Source organism: Lotus japonicus, chromosome 4, assembly GCF_012489685.1.
Source record: "Lotus japonicus ecotype B-129 chromosome 4, LjGifu_v1.2".
Lineage (NCBI taxonomy): Eukaryota > Viridiplantae > Streptophyta > Magnoliopsida > Fabales > Fabaceae > Lotus > Lotus japonicus.
In genome coordinates this window covers 54,685,077-54,704,378 of record NC_080044.1, presented here as the reverse complement: position 1 = coordinate 54,704,378, position 19,302 = coordinate 54,685,077, and the positions used below count along the sequence as shown (strand labels likewise).

The following is a 19,302-nucleotide window of genomic DNA, read 5'->3' as shown; positions in this document are numbered from 1 at the left end:
TTTAGTTTTGGAAAATGAGAAGTGTCGTCGGATCCAAGTGTTGGGAAGATTTCGAGTTTTGGGTATGTTGATACTCATTCGCTCTGGGAGCAGTTTGTTTAGCCATCCAAGGGATGAGCCGAGAAGCTTCACGGAGGTGTGAGACCTTGTGAATGCGTGATACTCCACTGAGGCGTGAGACCTTGTGGAAAGCATGGATCTTCACTGAGGCGTGAGACCTCGTGAACAGCATGATACTTCATTGAAGCGTGAGACTTCGTGCAAGTGTGTAAATTCACTGAGGCGTGAGACCTTGTGAAAGCATAAAACTTCACTGAAGCGTGAGACTTTGTGAATGTGTGAGACTCCACAGAAGCGTGAGACTTCGTGAGAGCATTGATGACTCGAAGAGTTGTCGTGAGTGGTTGCACTCTTTTGTTTATGATTAATTGTATTTTGTCGCAGAATCGACATTTACCTTAGGGTATTCTTTTAGAGACTTTAAGTTAATCTAGAACACGTGGCGACGTGTCGGGTGAGGTCGGAGACGTTGTTTGGCTAATCACTTGCATTCATGCACTCATTTTGAGGTTAATACACGGCGTGATACCGGACCTCGGTGGATTCCAAAATGGTCATAAGACCCGGATTTCCATATTTAGGACACTACGGTGGTCCTCAGTAGCAGACGGAATGGCAGACCTACGGGTTCACTGCTGATCTGACTACTTTTGTGTGGTGTAAGAGACACGCGAGCAGGAAGGTACCCACCGTGGCTGGTGTTAGGGCCGTCTCGTTGATGTCCATCCTTCTTCCGGAATGCATTTTGTTACCCAGCATTGCATTTCATGCAACATACATGCTAACTTAGTTGCTGAGTGTGATTGGTAACTGTTTATCCTATTTTTGAGGCATGCTACTTGTTTTTATGGCTCTTTATATTTATTGTGATACATGCAACCCTAGGAAGCTATCCCAAAACTTATAAGCCTGAGAGGCTAGTATTTATTATCCTATAATTATATCTGGTTTTATTAATTATATAATTCTTTGGAGTTGACCCTCGCGTCTGCTGTGTGTGTTTGGGCGGACTACGCCATTTGTCAGATGAGTATGGGGGATTGGTTTACCATGGTCAGCCCGTCAGGGGGGACCAGGTACGAGATGCTTGACCAAGACGACCCAGGTGCATGGGTGGTCGATCCCGAGGGCCACCGTGCGACCTACACCGGTCGGATCATGGAGGACCGTGTCGATCGATTCGGACGCTTGACGGAGGGAGTGATGAGGAGGCACATAGTGAGCTTCAACCTGCCTCCAGGAGTACACTGTGGACCCGGCTTGGGAGTACCTCCACCGCCACCATCTCCTTCAGATGATGAGGACCCTTCTGAGGAGTTGCCAGTAGGTGGGGCTTCGACGGAGTCTAGTCCGTCTACTGCTGCTGCTGTCGTTGCGGATCTCGTTCCGGGCCCCGAGCCCGAGAGTCCAGTGCGGGAGCGCATTAGGGTGGACAGAGAGGGCAGTGTTGAGTACGTCGACCTAGTCGTCCTGGATGCAGATTCGGATGACGACCGCGCTAGCATGTAGGATCGAGTGCTAGTGTGGGCTCCTCGGGTAGGGATAGTGTAGGAGTTGTGTCGATGCTCTGACCGTCATGCTTCCGTTTTGGGGACAGGGTAGTTTTCCTACCGGTAGCTTTTGTGTGGTTTCCTATGGAGATCACAGAGAGCTGGTTGGATTTAGGGGGTCTTTTCTTAGGCCGCTGGGCCAACTTGCTCTCAGTTTTTGTAGGTTAGTGTTGCGGACACAGTATCTTCATCTTGGACTGTACATATTGCCTTCGGGCGTTACTCTTTTCTGTCACCCGACACGGGGCATGTATATATAGTTGTATAGTAGTTCCTTTTATCTTTTGTTGGGGAGTTTTATTGCTTTTTGTCTTTAGTTATATTGTCGAAAAAAAATAATTCACGTTTTTCCGCTTAAAGTATTTTCTTTTGGTTACTAAAGTGACGCCACCGAAATCGGGGTGTTACACCTATTGGACTATAGCTTCTCTCTCAAATAATTCTTTCAGCAACCAAATAATTACATACATGGTCCAAAAAAAAAGCAACAGCAGCAGCAAAACATTTCAGTGTGAATGACTCTTTATCCTACTCAGTATCAACACTCATCTCCAATGTTTCAAATTTGAATATGAATAGGAGGAAGATAAATCAGATATCAGATGATATATAGACACCTAAACAGTAACGACACCCCGCATATTAATACCACAAAATAAACAGATACCCTAATTCCCCCTTTTTCTATTCAACAAACACAATCACATACAAAGATATAATAGCAGCAAAATTCCTCAGCACATCCAGTTTACTCCTTCAATGAATGAAATATCTAAATGCACTTTCACTTTTTGAGGATTTTTCAGAAAAGTAGTACCCTTCCCATATAAGTTATGAATTCCCAGATAAATTATCAAGAAATACAGTTTGAGATGATGGAAACCGAAAGTCATAAAATTGGATATTTGGATAATAGAAATTCAATACTAAAAGGAGTAACATGCTAAACCTTTTTTTCTCAACTTTGTGCCTTGCTTTACCCTCATGTAAATCAAAGAAAAATTCAGTCAGATTGATAAAGAAAATTCCTATAAATGGAAAATTGAGTTAGAGAAAAAGTGAATAAAAGATGTATGAATCAAAAACAAATCACATATACATTAAGGGAACAACGTTGTATTGGAACCAGTTGTGCAACTTATTGGAAATGAGTATCATTAAGGCCTAAGAGGAACAATATTCTAATTCTAAATTTCCTACAAATACCAGTTCACAAAATGCATCAATGTGCACACAAAAGCAAATCTATTAAAGCAAAGAAAAACTGGATGCACCTGTTTCTCTCCATATTTCTCTCTGTACTGTTTCTGAATATCAGAGCTGAAGTACAAAGATGCATTGTATATGAGATTAGGCTGTGTGCTTGGTCAGATTCAGACTATGAAATCGAAGTTCAGTCCCACCACACTATAACCACAAAAGAAAAAGCAAGATCATTTAGAAAATTAATTAATTTGTAAAGAGAATGAAACCAAGCTGAAACCAAAGAATTATCTTACATCTCAAGTGGCATAGTTGATGAAAACTGGTCTAACTGATTAAAGGAAGCAGCGCATACCGAAGAGCGGGACGATGGTACTCTTTGTCACACTTGAAGGTGCTTCTTCATGTGTTTTGACCTTTCCTTTGCGGTGCTTATAGTTTCCTCGACCTTTGAAGACATCATTTCATCCTTTGACTTGAACACATTAAACCAGCCACTACCCATTTTATAAAGCTTTTGAGACTTCTGTACAGATGCTCTATTTCACCAACCACTACCAGCAACGAAAATCACATAGCCTTCTTCACCATAAGATTCCAAGGAATTATCTTACATATCAAGTGGCATAGTTGATGAAAACTGGTCTAACTGATTAAAAGAAGCAGCGCATATAGAAGAGCGCGACGATGGTACTCTTTGTCATATAGAAACACAGAAGTAAATGGCTTAGAAAGCTGCCCAATCGCCACAAAATCACCAGCTGCAATCAGACCCATAGCAGTAGAAGAATATCACAGGAGAGAACATAAATAATGGACTAAATAATGCAGGAATAGAAACCAAAGCATGAAAGCACATGCTACAGGAAACATAGGCAATAGATTTATTTCCAGTTCTGATATAATGTAGTAGATATTCATGAAGATAGCAATGTAATTCTCAAGAGATAAATGTACCCTGCCTATTGCTAAAAACTAAAAGGGTTATCTTCCTGTGGTCGATTATATGCTGTCCATACAGGCTCGCCGATAAACAACCTCATCAACTGCACACAGATATGCACAGAAACAGAACAACTAATGATTAATCAACCCATAAAAGCTTTGAATCTTTATCTATTGAAACATACTTATTCTCTAGAGTCTTAATGGTTGTGGTTAGAATAAGATAGTTCCAAACCTTCACATAGTTACTTGTGTCAAGAGTTAACCGATGGTAGATTCCAGCAGGTAAAATGATGAGATCACCGACCTTGATCCAAATGCGAATCCATCGATCACCTTTGTCCTGCACATCTAAGTAGCCACTTCCTTCCAAATGAATATTCATTTAAATGTTGTAATCCAACTAAGGAATACAAATAATGCGTATGAAAATTTCACAGAATGTCAACTTTTCTCATATTCTTTTGATAATACTACAAAAGATTATGGTATACGTTTCTTGGCTGGTAATTCAATATTTGCTGCAACCTATAGCTACATTAATCATATTCATCATAATAATATTAAATAACAACAGTAAAAACAGATTTAAAATGTTACAATGAAGATGTTCTTTACTAATGCATACAGGGATGATATGAAGTACGATTTACATCAATCAATCAATTAAACAGATTGTATTTGCATCTCATGACAATGTAAAAATGTGTAGGAAAGCTCATAGAACCAAACAGATGTGCCTGAAGTTTATGTGTATGCAGAACAGAAAATGCACTCAGTTAAACAAATTCGTTCAGGAATTTCATGGAACATGTAGTATACACCAAAGATATGATAAAAGTGTGGAGAAAATTCATCCACTTATGTCATCGATCATGTTATATGCTTGGAAACAGCAATGAAAATGTGCAAGTCAAAGCCAAACAGGGAAGGAATTGCAATGAAGCAGCATGAAGTAAAAAGGAGAGAGGGATAAAGTGACTCAGAGAAAGAGAGAACGTGAGTGGTCTGATGCGCTTCTCGGAATCAGTTCTGGTTCTCTCCTTAATGTTGAGCTTCCCGACGCCAAAACACACAGCCACTCCCGCTCCTTTCCTGTCTTCATCTCATCTTCCCTTGTATTTTCAAGGAGGTTCCCATTCTTGTAAAGAATATTTATGTCACCAATGAAAATTTGATCGTTCTTCACCCCTATAGCTATAAGGCCCTGCCAAATGGAGGGGCTCGCACCAGAAAGGATGAGAGGCGAGGGTTGAGATGGCCGTGAGCAGGAGAAATAAAGAGGAGGAGGAAGAGCATTAGGTTTAGCTGTTAAGGAGAAATCAGGGCACATGTGGCAAGTAGGGCCAATGAGGAAAAACCACGTGTTAAAAATTAAGTGAGAATTAATCTTAGAGCGACACGTCACTAACTTGGCCTGTGAGAGCGACACGTCATGCTATAAGTTGTTCTTTTCTAATATATATAGATTATTAAAAATATAAAATTCACTTAATTATAAATATTTTGAATTTAATAAATTCCACTCAAATGTTTTTTTACATTGAAAAATAACTGTCACCCAATTTAATAAAAGTATGTAAATTTCAACAAATATAAAACCATTAAAATAAATATGAGAGACTATTATTATCCCTCAAGCATTAGATAATTAAAAACGACTATCCACGAATCCCAAATAATTTGAATGAAAAAAACTACTTAATCGGCATTTTACCGCTTAATACATTGATAGTAAAATAAAAAAAATTAATCTCATTATTACCGATCACGTTATTCAAGAAAAAATGGCTATCCATATCCATTATGAGAGTACTTGATTAAGTAAAAAAATTGATATTGAGGGGTTGGATTGAGGTTGGCCCACTTCCACTTGAGATATGTTTGGCCCACTTGAGTAGTAACCACGTCAGCTTCTGATTGAGGTTGTTCACTTCGATTAAGGAGGTGGTTGTTGACTTGATGAGCAACAATACGACATAGAGATTACTTGAGTCTTGAGTTGAAACTCGAAAGCAGAGGAGGGAGACCGTTACTCATGGCGCACACAGGAACAGGCACAGCCAACACTCCAATTCACAGGTCGAGTTCACGGCCACAACTGGATCTTAGCAAAGCAGCGATTCAAGGAAATGTGGAAGACAGGGATCCCACTATTTTGTTACCTAACCAATCTCATGATATATCTCATTTGGCTCTTGACATTGGAGGTGCTGTATTCAGTATCCAATTTCATTGACATCACATTTATATTTATATTTCATGTTTCTTAGTTCTTTAATTTCACTTCAATGTTATTTCAATTGGCTGGAAACTAGTTTCTTAAGATTGTTTAAATTATGTTATCAGGGTCTTTGATAAAGTTGGTGTACTTTTCAAGACATGAAGACCATTCAACTAATGATAAAAGGATGAGAAGGTTGAGAAGTTTGAAGGATAAACTGGGATTTCCCAATGGTAACAGGAGAAGCTATCCTATTCTTGGTGGGAGGCTTCATTTTGTCAAGTTTGAGACTAACAAGATCAATGAATGCTTAGATTTTATCTATTCAAAGAATCTTCACCATGGTCGTATTACTGTCTTGTTCAATTAACTTTATTTTTAGTCAGTCTTTTCTCTGCCACATTGGATAATGTTTTTTAGTTGTTTTCTTTCTATGAGATAATTCAACTATACTTTGAGAACTAGTGAATCTAAAGTTGTGGATTTTTTTCTTTCTTATAGGTAGGGAATCATCGAATACCATAATTAAGGTGAGTTTGATTCTCTGACTGTTTTTTCTGTCACAATGGTGTTTCAATGCCCTAATGTGTCCACTTTGTGACATAGGCTACTGGTGGTGGAGCATTCAAATATGCTGAACTTTTTAAAGAGAAACTCGGGCTTAGCCTTGACAAAGAAGATGAAATGGCTTGTCTTGTAGCCGGAGCCAATTTCTTGCTCAAGGTGGATCTAATTTTTAAAATAATATGTTTTCTCTTGTATTCTGTTTAAGAATCATCTTGATAGAGATAAATCATTTCAAATTTAGAGTTGAGATGTATGCGCTAGTCTCTATCCTGTGCATTATTTCACTTTCCTTGTCATAAAAAGATGAACAATTGCCACAAGATAATTTTTGTTGTTCCAATAAATAATTGAAGGGAAAAAAATGTTTGGCATTATTCTTTAGTAGTATTCCCCTTGTATACGAAGGTAAAGAACCAACCAATCAATTGTCAAGAGTGGCTTGCAGCACGTTTATCGACATTGACCTTACATGTTACTGGTAAATTGATCGAAAATACAATTCTAGTATGTCAAATAATTTTAACATATCCATGGCTGACAGTTACTATTTTTTGGTTCTCGCAGTGCATTATATGCTTCTTGCTGTTAAGCCAACATCTGATTCGGATCTGTATTAGCCCTTCTCTTTTAAAAGAAAACAAGTTCTATGCTTTGAAACATGTGACCATGCCAATTGTCTTGACATGATATTCGAGCCTCTATGACCAAGTGGTCTGGAGTAAATTCCTTATTAATCCATTATTCTAATAAAAAACTCGATTTTCAACACAAAGTTGGTAGGCCTGTACATTGTTCACGCTTGAAGCCAAATTGGCTATTGTAGTCTTGCGTGAGGGGGCGTGCTAGAAATATAATATAAAATCAGTTGTGCGTCTTCACCCAACAGTTTAAGCTTTTGGGGTAATTGGTTCTTGACACCAATAATTCATTCTTGCTGACTTATCTATTAGTTTTTGTTTTTCACTAAGGAAAATTGCTAATTTGATGTTGCTCCACTTCTTAGTAGGCAATTCGCCATGAAGCTTTTACACACATGGAGGGTCAGAAAGAGTTTGTTCAAATTGATTCTAATGAGTTGTATCCTTATCTTCTAGTTAATATTGGATCAGGTGTTAGTATGATCAAGGTACTTCGTGCTGTTTCCTCATTTTAGTGAACTTGCTGATCTCCTTGGTTTATATTTCTTAAAGATAAAGCAAGTGTAATCTATAGTTTTCATCTGGATTAACACAGGTTGATGGGGATGGCAAATTTGAGAGGGTTAGTGGAACAAATGTAGGTGGTGGTACTTACTGGGGCTTGGGAAGGCTGTTAACAAAGTGCAAGAGGTTAGATTCTGACTTATCTCCTTTTTTCCTCTTTTAATTACTGCTATATTTGAACTATTGCTAAATTGTTTGTTGGAATGAATTCCAGCTTTGATGAGTTACTCGAGCTGAGTCAGAAAGGAGACAACAGAAACACAGATATGCTAGTTGGAGACATTTATGGGGGTATGGACTATTCTAAGGTAAATTTTGCAGTTGATCATATTAGATCAGATTGATATTCAATAGTTTTGGTATCTTTTATCAACCATGATTTAGTATTAGGCTATTAGCTGACATTAAATAACCCTAGATTGGCCTATCGGCTTCTACAATTGCGTCAAGTTTTGGCAAGGCTACACTGGAAGGAAAGGAGCTTGAAGATTACAGACCTGAAGATATATCACTCGCTCTGCTACGGATGATTTCATACAACATTGGCCAGGTGAGCTGACGATTGTAATTTCATTCAACTCTTTTTTATATCATTAAATCCAAGCAGGGAAAGTTTATACAGTTTGTGTTACTTGTTGGTTAATGATTCTACTGTTTCATTCAGCATATTCCTGGAGTACTTGTTGGATAAATTACGTGTGTAAAAAATATGCAATTCTTTATGTTTAGTATTGCTGAATTTCAATGTAAATATACACCCCACATACAATATGCATGTGTGTATATTTACATTTGAAATTCAGCAATACCGAATTAACTAAGCATAAAGAATTGCATATTTTTAACACACCAAATTTAGGGTTCCTGTGTAAGTGTATGTATTATATCAGTATATGCATGTTTGTATGAAAAGATGTATCCATTGTAGAATTTTTCCATAAATATCAACTGAACACTTAATTTTTGTTGTAAATGAGCTATTCATTTTATGTTGGAAAAAAGTTCATATTAGTTCTTTAGAGTTTGTAAGTCTTTTATTTAGTAGGATTTGATAGAAAATATGCTGATTTTAAAGTTTATTCTTTTTCTGTAGAAAGATTTTCCCCAAAAAGACTTTTCATCCAACTACAACCTAAAAAAGCATGGACAAAAATCTCTAAACATGGAATATAATCTATGATCATTATTTATAGAATAATGCTTTCTGGCAATATATCAAGATTATCTTCCTTCAGTAGTTTTCATGCTCTGTTCAACTATTTGTTCCTCCAATGATTTCCTGACCAATTGTGTTGTTTCTATCTCTTCTGTGAAGATATCTTACTTGACTGCACTGCAATTTGGATTGAAGCGTATCTTTTTTGGAGGTTTTTTCACAAGGGGTCATGCCTATACCATGGATGCTATTTCTTTTGCAATACATTTCTGGTACATAATGATGACCAGAGATTTTTTTGTTTGTTTTTAATTTAATTATTATTTTGTGTTGAGATTTATATATTTATCATTCAGGTCTAAAGGGGCTACACAAGCAATGTTCTTGCGACATGAAGGATTTCTGGGAGCATTAGGTGCATTTATGAGCTATGAAAAGCATGGTTTAGATGACCTCATGGTGCATCAGTTAGTTGAAAGATTCCCAATGGGAGCTCCATATACAGGAGGCAAGATTCAGGGCCCACCACATAGGAATTTGAATGAGAAGGCAAGTGAGAGGAATTGGAAAACTTTGGTGTCTGCTAGTCACCGGCTTGAGATAAATGAACTAATTAAATGCACTTACTTATATTTTATGGTGTAAATCTGAAGCCAATTTGATAAGAATGGTATTTTTGGCTACCAATTTTGGTATCATTAAGATTGTGCCACTTTGTTGAGTCACTGGTTTCTCTTGAAGCTGACATAATAAAATTACTAAAGCAACTCCACTAATTAGATTCTCTAGAATAATTTTTTCATTTCTCCCCCTGGAATGAATCATATCCAATCAAATTGGACCACTTGATAACCATTTAAAAACAGATAATGTGGAATCTAGTTATATATATTGGAAAAACTTTTAAATATTGAGAAAGACATTATAAAGTGGTAAGGAAAGAAGTAAAAGATTGGTAGGTGTGGCAGTATCCTTTAGAGTTTGCAAATATTTCTAACAAGTTGAGCTTGTAAAACACTCCTTTATATCAGCGTTTCTGATAAACTTGGTTATTGTTCTCTTAAATTCATAAAGTTTCTGCTTGTTACCTTATATGTGGTGGGTGTTTTAATTTGAATGGCATTAGCTTTGATTGTTGTTGTTGTTCTTTTCTTTCATTAGGTTTTTTTATTATCTCGTGTTTATTATACTGAATTTATGTGTTGAGCAAGAGTTCTCTTGCTTTGCAATATTTCTGAAGCGAACCGGCTTCCTGTGCTATTTTGATTGAAGCTTTTGAATGAATGAAGCAATCAAATAGTAGATGTTAACAAACTTGGAATTGGAATGTATAGAAAGAGCAGTGGTTACGTTATACCTGCCAAGTATGCCTATGCAGCAAATGAGCATGACAATTAAACCTTGTTACTGGTTTTATTGTATCATTTTGAGTGAAATATAGATTCAGGAAACAAGTATGCCATCTAGAGTAATTTTTCAGTTTTTTTTTTGGTGCTCTGAAGGCTCTTTGACTTTGGAAATTATATATTTTTTGCTATTCTTGTACAGATTTCATGGATGGAGAAGTTTCTGCAGAAGGGGACTGAGATTACTGCCCCTGTGCCAATGGCTCCTCCTGGAACTACTGGGCTTGGGGGTTTTGAAGTTCCTTTGTCAAAAGGAAGTGCTCTACGACACGATGCTAGTGCTCTAAATGTTGGTGTTCTCCATCTAGTACCAACCTTAGAGGTCTTTCCTTTATTAGCAGACCCAAAAATGTATGCACGATTACTTAACACTCTGGCATTTTTTAGAGTGAAGTTATATTGGAACTCTCTTTTACTTTTAGGTTTCATAGCATACTTTTTATAAGGTGATTTCTTGTTATCAATATTCTACTAATCTATTCTTAAAACATAAATTATGATTCTACAGATATGAGCCTAATACTATTGATCTCTCAGATCACAGCGAATTAGAGTAAGTACCATATTGTGAACTGTAAACAAATTTTAACTTCATTGTCCTTTAAGGCTTCAACTGTCTTTAGTGTGTGGCTTATGTGGCTAATGAAAATTTGTATATCTGATGTAGATATTGGTTCAAGATTTTGTCTGATCACTTGCCAGATCTTGTGGACAAGGTAATCGTGTGTCCTAACACCCAGCCTTTCTGCATATGCTTGTATGTCTCTTCATGTATTACAAATGCAATAAAATTAGACCACAGAGACATCCTTGCATAAATATGAAATTAAAGCATGAAAGGTAGACCTAAGTTCTGCTTATGAAAAAGTTACAATCTCTGCCAGTAACCTAGCTGATTATGAATAAGTAATAATAGCATGAAAGATAAACTCTTTTCCTGTTTGGTTTATTTTTTCTGCCTTGTTCACCTTGTTCAAAGCATAGTATGGAGAAAAAATTGCTTGGATTCCCCCCCCCCCTAAAGTAGTATATGATTGTAAGGTTCTCAACTAAAATGTCAGGCTGTCGCAAGTGAAGGTGGGACTGATGATGCCAAAAGAAGGGGCGATGCTTTTGCTCGTGCATTTTCTGCTCACCTGGTTAGGTAAAACAGTCTTGAGATTCCTTTTTTCATGACTTCCTACAATTATCGAAGCATGACTATATATCTGGTTAACTTGATGCAATGTTGCTAACTTAATTAATTATTTTATGGTTAATCAGTTTCATTAGTTTAGTTTTAACTTATTGTGAAAACCTTCATTTGATCTTTGTTGTGGTTGATTAAATCAATTTGATTAGTGTTAATTTCTTTAAAAAATTGCGAGTCAAGCTCTCCGCTAGTGAATTTGATGGTTTTTGAGAAAATTGAATCAATACAAATTAAAGAAGTGTATGAAAAACCTGACTTTGCTTTTGAAAAGAACTGTCTTGCATGTGCTTGAGATATCTATACTGATCATGTCAAAACTGATGAGCTAGGACTCCCAATCTTTGCCTTCTTTGATCTTTCCCTACGTGCCCCACCACCCCCATTCTTAATTGTATATAGTATATATCTCTACCTCCAACAGAAGACTGAAAAGAAAAAGGCCTAGTTGTGTGTAAGATGAATAGATGATAAGTCAAGGAAATTGATTTTTTAATCCATGACCTGCTATTTGATTTTGATGGTTAGTTTCTGTTACCAATATCATCCTAATTATTCCATATGATTGCAGTTGGTTTTTTAACTTTCTTCTGATTTTACTTTTATACTCCCTCAATGGCATTCTAAATATTGTCAGATCATAACACTTTTAATAAATTCTTGGTTGTCTACAGATGCTCAGCTATGTGTTTGAGTTTCCATCCATGATCCTTTTTGTTCTCTCTTATATGTTATTCTTCTCTGTTATATAATCATCCACTTTTTCAGGATTTGATAATTCTACTAATATCATAACCTCGTGCTTTAAGTCTTCTAAAATTCAGTTTCATTTGGATAAGTTTTTTGTACCATTCTTGTCTTCAAAATAGCCATTGAGCTCAGTTAGTATTTTAAAATTTATTGATTCTAGTTGAGATACTCTTTTTCAGCTGATCAACTTCTACACTAATTGAATAGGTTAATGGAGGAGCCTGCTGCATACGGGAAGTTAGGCTTGGCCAACCTATTGGAAATGAGGGAAGAGTGCTTGAGAGAATTCCATTTTGTCGATGCCTACATAAGCATAAAGCAGAGGTAATTATGTTTTATCTATATTGAGCAATATATATGAGATCTTTTACTTGGCCTATAGATGTAACTGACAGCCTTTTGAGTCACTATGTTGCATGTGTAGATTTTTTCTTTTTTTTAGCCCTTTGGCCTCTAGATGTAACTAACAGCCTTTTGGCCTCTAGATGTTTTATCTCCATTTGAATTATTTTAATTTTAGTTCGAAAAGATTTGTTAAGGGTAATTTGTTTTTCATCTAGCCAAACCCTTATATGGTAGCCATGAAAACCTGGATAAATGTTTAAATTTTATCTAAATGAACTTGTTGAGTATTTAGTTCTTAATAGAAAAATTAGCCTTGTTTGATCCATATAGTCAATCCTAGAAAATTTTATTTGTTAATGTTGCATCATAAAAGATACAAGCTTTAGATGTACAACTTTAATCTTAAAAAAAAAAAAAAGCAGACACTTCCCGGTTGTCAATGTGAACGCAAGTTCAAATGATCTTCAGACCTGCATTCTCCTAAAAAAATCCTTATTCTTGATCTCTTAAATTCGTTATTGGTGTGTATATGCATATCACAGGGAAAATGAAGCTTCACTTGCTGTTTTACCTGATTTGTTGATGGAGCTTGATAGTTTGGATGAGGTATGCTTAACTATTACTATAACCCTCTGAATTTAGCATGGTGGGAGGAATTAATATTGGTTCCATCTTGTGAAGTACATATGGCTGGTACATGCAACTAATGCATCATTCCTTTTTGAGTAAATGTTTTCAATATACAAGTGAGTAGAAGTGACACTGTATGTATTTCATTTTTTATGCCATGCTAGGTCTAAACACAGTCTTGTCACATAAGTGTAGTCTTTTTGGTTCAGTTGCGTGCCTAAGCCACCCTAGCTTTGCATACATAAATCATGTCCGCGTGTAAACTAATTCTGAAAACCTTTTGTTGCAGGAAACTAGACTACTTACTTTAATTGAAGGTGTTCTTGCTGCAAACATTTTTGACTGGGGATCTCGTGCATGTGTGGATCTCTATCATGAAGGAACTATTATTGAAATTTACAGAATGAGTCGCAATAAAATGCAGAGACCTTGGCGAGTAGGTGCATTTCATCATATCCATTGATGAGGATATTTTATTTCTAAATTTATTTATCATTGTTGATGGTTGAATACTAAGCTAATTTTTTTTTTGTCATCTAGGTGGACAATTTTGATGCCTTTAAAGAGAGAATGTTGGGGACTGGGGACAAGAAACTTCCCCCACACAGAAGAGCTTTACTTTTTGTGGATAATGCAGGTGCTGACATTGTTCTAGGGATGCTTCCCTTGGCACGAGAGCTCCTCCGCCGTGGAACTGAAGTGAGTTCTCTTTTTGAAGAAAATTTGAAGTTACTATACTGGACTAGATACTAAATTTCCCAACAAATTATTTGATTTAATTTTAGATTCTTCATGATTTTAATAAATGCTGTACTGGTGTTTTGATTGAGTAAAGGTGTTCTAGAATTACCTTGTTCACTTGATAAATATGTAAACTGAATCTTAACAAGATCTTCAATAGCTGAAAATCTTATGATATATTCCCGAATTCTGACACCCCCTCCCAAAAACAATCTTGTTATGATTTCATATGTCAAAGTAAATTTATGACTGCTATCATCAAGCAAATTAGGAGATTTTTTTTATTGTTTTGGCTGCTATGCAGTCATTTGATCCTATGCTTACTAGTTGTGTGATGTTAATATGAAAATAATGAATGAGTGCAGGTGGTTCTGGTAGCAAATTCCCTTCCTGCTTTAAATGATGTGACTGCAATGGAGCTTCCTGATATTGTTGCTGAGGCTGCCAAGGTTTGTGTATTTTGATGAACTTAATTTGTTATCTCTGGAACATTTGTGATGTTCCGAGAGCCCCTTGTAAAATTCTTCTGAATGTCTACCATCAATCAGTTACTTCTCTTTTTGTGTCTTCCCCTTGAGGTAAAATGACATGCTTGCTAAACTTCTGGTAAAGAATCCTTGCAGATAAAATTCGGCATGCAATGATGTTATACCAAACACACTTTCTTACTGTCGTGTATTGAACGAAAACTTCTGTACCTGCATGTCTTGTCACTTTCCATATTTGTTGGAATTTCTTTTTCCTTCTTCACTTCATGACCTTCCCTTTACTTTTGTGTATCATAAATATAATCCAACCAAATAAACTTTTGCATGAATTTATGATATGTAATAGTTATGCTTTTCTTCTTGACATCAGCTGTCAAGTATCTAGTGTGGTATCATTGATAAAAGTAAAAAAAGTATCTATTATGGTATCTGATTTAAAGTGTACTTGCAAAGATCCTGACTTCGCGAACCTTATGTTTGATGTCAATTTGTTTATGATGTTGAATACACATTACTAATTCTTCTACATTACAGCACTGTGACATTCTTAGGCGAGCGGCTGAATCGGGAGGCTTGCTTGTGGATGCAATGACCTATACCTTAGATAGTCCCAGACAAAATTTGCCTTCGGTTCCCTTGATGGTTGTTGAGAATGGGTGTGGTAGTCCTTGTATAGACTTAAGGCAGGTCAGCTCTGAGCTGGCTGCTGCTGCAAAAGGTGCAGATCTGGTGAGTAAACCATTCTATTTATGTTTAGAAAATCAAGGAGAAGAGCATATTCTAACTTCGTTTTATCCATTTGGTAGATAATTTTGGAAGGGATGGGTAGATCTCTTCATACAAACCTCAATGCTCGATTTCAGTGTGATGCTTTAAAGGTATGGTCATCATCTTGGTTTAAACTTTATAAGGATTTAATTTATATGCAACATCCAATGATATTTTGTCATTTTTTATTTATTAATGATGTGGTAAAATAGTGAATCCTGATTGAATGTATGTGAAAAACTTTTTTACACTATCAATGAATTGTTATTAAACTCTTGTGTTTTACAATCAGCTGACACTCGTCATTGTGTTCTGGTGTATAGTTACTTAGCTAATGCTACTCTAAGATTTCTTCTCCTATCTATGATGCTTGTCTTGTCTTTAAAACTTAACTGTCCCTGTAATCACTAATGGCTCCTTTGACACATTTTTCCCCTTATATATTTTGTTAGCTTGCAATGGTGAAAAACCAGAGATTGGCTGAAAAGTTAGTTAAAGGGAATATATACGACTGTGTTTGCAAATACGAGCCTGCAAATTGAAAGCTCTGTGTACAAACTCAGAGCCAAATAATGCTATCATCATGCAACTTCAAAGGGGACCTAAAAACTTCTGGGAGCAGAATGCTGTGTTCAAATTTTAGGATACATATTTTTTTTTTGTCTCATTGAGCAATGTATATCTATTGTGTAACTTGATGGGATTGGTAGATGCGCGCGGGAAATTCTTAGATGGGAATGTTTGCTGGAGGAAATATAAAAATTTGCGTAGGTTAAAACTTATTTTGCCGGCTTATAAACTTTTTAAGAATGTATTTGGGTAAACAATTTAATTAAGCGCTTTTGACAGTAAATATTTATTCATAAGTTAATTTGAAAAACTTATTGAATTAAGTTGGAAATAAGTTTTGAACAACTTTTGAAAATAAACTCAACAACTTTTAGGTAGACCATAACATATTGACATTAGCTCTCCCCAATACTTTCATGAGTGATTGTGTTATAAGATAAACTCAAATAAGTTCTTTCAAATGAGGCTTAAATATGTTTGACAAGGAGTTTATTTCAATAGTTTATAGAATTTTTTTAAAAAAGGCTTAAATACTCTGGTGATCTCTAATTGTAGGAGTATGAAAATAAGTCCCTGAATTTTTTTTCCCCGATTTGGTATCCCTGATTTTTTTAGGCTTAATTGCACTTTTGGTCCCCCAGTTATTGCCTTCTTGCAGTAATCGTCCACAAACTTCAAAATTAGCAAAAAACGTCCTCCAACTAAACATGTTGTTGCACTTTTGGTCGGCCGTTTGCCTTCCGTGAGAAAACTAACGTGAGAAGCTGATGTGGCTCCCTCACGCGTGTCTCACGTGACTTTCTTCAGAGAGCTTGATGACTGGATAAGTCACATGCTTCTCATGTGACTCTAAAAGGGTTCCATGGTGAAGAAGATGATGGAGGAGGGAGATGACCGTTGGAGCCTTTCAGAGTTACGTGAGAAACATGTGACTTGTCCAGTCATCAAGCTCTTTGAAGAAAGTCACGTGAGACGCGCGTGAGGGAGCCACATCAGCTTCTCGCGTTAGTTTTCTCACGGAAGGCAAATGACAGACCAAAAGTGCAACAACAGGTATAGTTGGAGGACATTTTTTTTGTTAATTTTGAAGTTTGGGGACGATTTTTGCAAGAAAGCAATAGGTGGGGGACCAAAAGTGCAATTAAGCCTTTTTTTAATATAATTGGGTCCCTACCCGTGTTTCATGCTTATGTGGCTCATTTTTTACACAATCACAATTTTCACGTGGATTTCTTCTTTTGATTTTAATTTTCTTTTAACTTTCCATCTTCTTCATCTATCGATAGCACCACCACCTCACCACTACCACTCCCTTTTTCTTCTTCTTCTTCAATTGGGATTAATGATTAATTTCAATAAATGATAATTACAAACTTAATAATATGGTGAGAAATCAATTTAGAATTTGTGCAATTAGAAACTTATTGATGCATGTAGCAAATTAAGAGAATCAATTTAGAATTTGTACGTCCAAATTATAATATGGTGAGAAATCAATTTAGAATTTGTGCAATTAGAAACTTATTGAGCACATGCATTTCTTGAGGAAGTCCAAATGTGTTATACGCTCCAGAAACAAAGTGAAACCATTATTGGGCTTTATGTGGAAAAAATATGGAATGTTGAGGCACAATCATAGCCCTCTATGCAACTCAAAGAACACACACCATTGGTACCAATCCAATAACAGCTACAATCTCTGCAAAGTTTCACCATAGTCCAGCTTTTGTGTTAGTCCTAAAATGATTCAGTTTCCCTGCTTTTGTTTCCGTTAAATTTGTACTGTATTAGACATTTTCATGTTAATATGCTATTTTGTGGTGAGACAGGTTCTTTGTTATAGCTAATGGAATTGCCAGCGTTCATAACATGGTGGTCATAGCATTGGATGTTTTAGGACCCCGGTCTGATAACCAAGGACTTTATCTTACACTGATTGCAATATTTGACATGGTACAGAATGGCTCCATGTTACACTGATAACGTTTTGAGTGCTCGCAACTTCTATTTTGGGACCACAATCGCAACCGCGATTTAATAGCATGTTTGGTTTCACGATTTACACAAATTCAATGCAGGTTTAGTCAAAAGCTAAGTGTGTGTTTGGTTTCCCGTTGGAAAACCTTAAAATCAATTCTGATAGAGTATAATCAATTTTTGATGACAATATTGATGTTTTGGGAATTCCGCTAGAAGCTAGAGAGAGTAGTTTTTGTATTGAGTATAATCAATTTTGAGATTTTACAACTGAGTTTCACAGCCTTATCCTGTCAAAATCTTTTTTTACATTAATGTATCTGAACATAAATCTTTCCACTTTCAACTAATTATTATGACAACACGCTGATGCAGACACGCTCTAAGACTTTTAACCAGAAATGTTTCTAAAGTACTTCAGTGTGAAACCGGAGATGCTATAAAACTTCATTTGTTCACAGTTTTCGTTTAAATTACTATATAGTATATGAAACATGTTTGACTACATCTTTGGTTGGGTTCAGATGATTATGGCTCTTGCATCAGCCGGGGATGGTGCAGCAGCATTCATGTCAGAATTGGGAAGGAATGGTAATTCACATGCAAGGTGGGCCAAGATATGTCACAAATTTGGAACCTACTGCAACAGAGGTGGTGGTGCCCTTATTGCCTCTTTCATTGGCATCATTCTCCTCCTCATTATCACAGTGATGTCCATCACTGTGATAACAACGTAGTATGTGAGCAGCATTCTGCTCAAACTAAATCGCATTTAACAACGTAGTATGTTTGCATATACGTTCAAGTTGGCCAAAATCACATTCACTCAAATGACACAAGATACATGGATTGATCAAAAACACATTCAAACAGTCTTTGAATGTGAGCTGAGAGATATACAAGCACATTCAATTATCATGCATGCATCTAATGTTCTGTGTTTTTTTTTTCTTTTGTTCATCCTGCTTTCTGTATTGGCCAGTTTGAGTGACAGGTTATGATGTATGCAACTTATGTCAATTTATTGCATGTTTGGATTTGCTTTGAGTTCAGTCAAAATGGATTTTTCAATCCAAGAAAGTACTATGTCAAAACTTACGTTTCAATCAAAATCAGTTATGGATCAATGTGAAAACTAGTTGGGGCTTCTAAACATGCTGTTAATATTATCTGAACTAAACTAGAATTTCATAAAAAGAACTATTTTACTTATCAATCATGCTTGTTTTTACTTTTATCAATTGATTCTTCCTAAAACACACAAACAGAAGGTGGATCTTTGGGCATATTTAAAAGGCTTCTGAAACAAAACTAACCAATCCTTTAACACTGACAAAGGGAGTAACCTCTTGTGACAGCAACCTATCAAAAGAATGCAACTTGTTTTTTTACAGCAAGTGGAATCTTTCCCAAGTTTATCATCAGTATCTAAGTCAAAAAAGAACTAGAATTCTGAGGTCAACATTTACAAGACAATTTCAATCTTAAGCTATACATTGCAGCATCATACTAATGGTTTTTTACTGCAGCA

The 19,302-nt window shown here is 36.2% G+C and overlaps 3 protein-coding genes across 3 annotated transcripts; 2 read left to right on the top strand and 1 right to left on the bottom strand.

The window, feature by feature from the left end:
* Positions 1–3,781: 3,781 nt before the first annotated feature.
* LOC130712976 (uncharacterized) lies at positions 3,782–5,091 on the bottom strand. The gene is made up of 3 exons (XM_057562786.1): positions 4,758–5,091; positions 3,994–4,124; positions 3,782–3,859 (listed from the first exon to the last, which is right to left on the bottom strand). Exons 1-3 carry the CDS (start codon positions 5,089–5,091, stop codon positions 3,782–3,784), a joined length of 543 nt encoding a protein of 180 aa, XP_057418769.1.
* A 625-nt stretch (positions 5,092–5,716) lies between these two features.
* On the top strand, positions 5,717–16,060 carry LOC130711988 (pantothenate kinase 2-like). Its single transcript, XM_057561804.1, has 22 exons — positions 5,717–5,968; positions 6,108–6,326; positions 6,484–6,512; positions 6,589–6,705; positions 7,556–7,675; positions 7,783–7,877; positions 7,966–8,059; positions 8,170–8,301; positions 9,067–9,179; positions 9,264–9,456; positions 10,456–10,664; positions 10,822–10,866; positions 10,981–11,029; positions 11,375–11,457; positions 12,460–12,576; positions 13,140–13,203; positions 13,517–13,663; positions 13,768–13,926; positions 14,334–14,417; positions 14,991–15,185; positions 15,263–15,334; positions 15,677–16,060. Exons 1-22 carry the CDS (start codon positions 5,797–5,799, stop codon positions 15,764–15,766), a joined length of 2,598 nt encoding a protein of 865 aa, XP_057417787.1. The 5' UTR covers positions 5,717–5,796; the 3' UTR covers positions 15,767–16,060.
* A 596-nt stretch (positions 16,061–16,656) lies between these two features.
* LOC130712975 (CASP-like protein 1B1) lies at positions 16,657–18,873 on the top strand. Its single transcript, XM_057562784.1, has 4 exons — positions 16,657–16,711; positions 17,422–17,524; positions 17,624–17,747; positions 18,296–18,873. Exons 1-4 carry the CDS (start codon positions 16,657–16,659, stop codon positions 18,506–18,508), a joined length of 495 nt encoding a protein of 164 aa, XP_057418767.1. The 3' UTR covers positions 18,509–18,873.
* Positions 18,874–19,302: the final 429 nt, after the last annotated feature.

Bases quoted from the DNA above. Each gene is read 5' to 3' on its own strand.
- LOC130712976 (XM_057562786.1), bottom strand. From the start codon at position 5,091: ATGTGCCCTGATTTCTCCTTAACAGCTAAACCTAATGCTCTTCCTCCT. The intron at 4,125-4,757 runs GTTCTCTCTTTC...TTCATTTGGAAG, and splicing joins AAGCGCATCAGACCACTCAC to GAAGTGGCTACTTAGATGTG. The intron at 3,860-3,993 runs GTTTGGAACTAT...ATCTGTGTGCAG, and splicing joins ACACAAGTAACTATGTGAAG to TTGATGAGGTTGTTTATCGG.
- LOC130711988 (XM_057561804.1), top strand. From the start codon at position 5,797: ATGGCGCACACAGGAACAGGCACAGCCAACACTCCAATTCACAGGTCG. The intron at 6,327-6,483 runs GTCGTATTACTG...TCTTTCTTATAG, and splicing joins TTCAAAGAATCTTCACCATG to GTAGGGAATCATCGAATACC. The intron at 11,030-11,374 runs GTAATCGTGTGT...CTAAAATGTCAG, and splicing joins TGCCAGATCTTGTGGACAAG to GCTGTCGCAAGTGAAGGTGG.
- LOC130712975 (XM_057562784.1), top strand. From the start codon at position 16,657: ATGGTGAAGAAGATGATGGAGGAGGGAGATGACCGTTGGAGCCTTTCA. The intron at 16,712-17,421 runs GTGAGAAACATG...TGGAATGTTGAG, and splicing joins TTGGAGCCTTTCAGAGTTAC to GCACAATCATAGCCCTCTAT. The intron at 17,525-17,623 runs GTTAGTCCTAAA...GTGGTGAGACAG, and splicing joins CACCATAGTCCAGCTTTTGT to GTTCTTTGTTATAGCTAATG.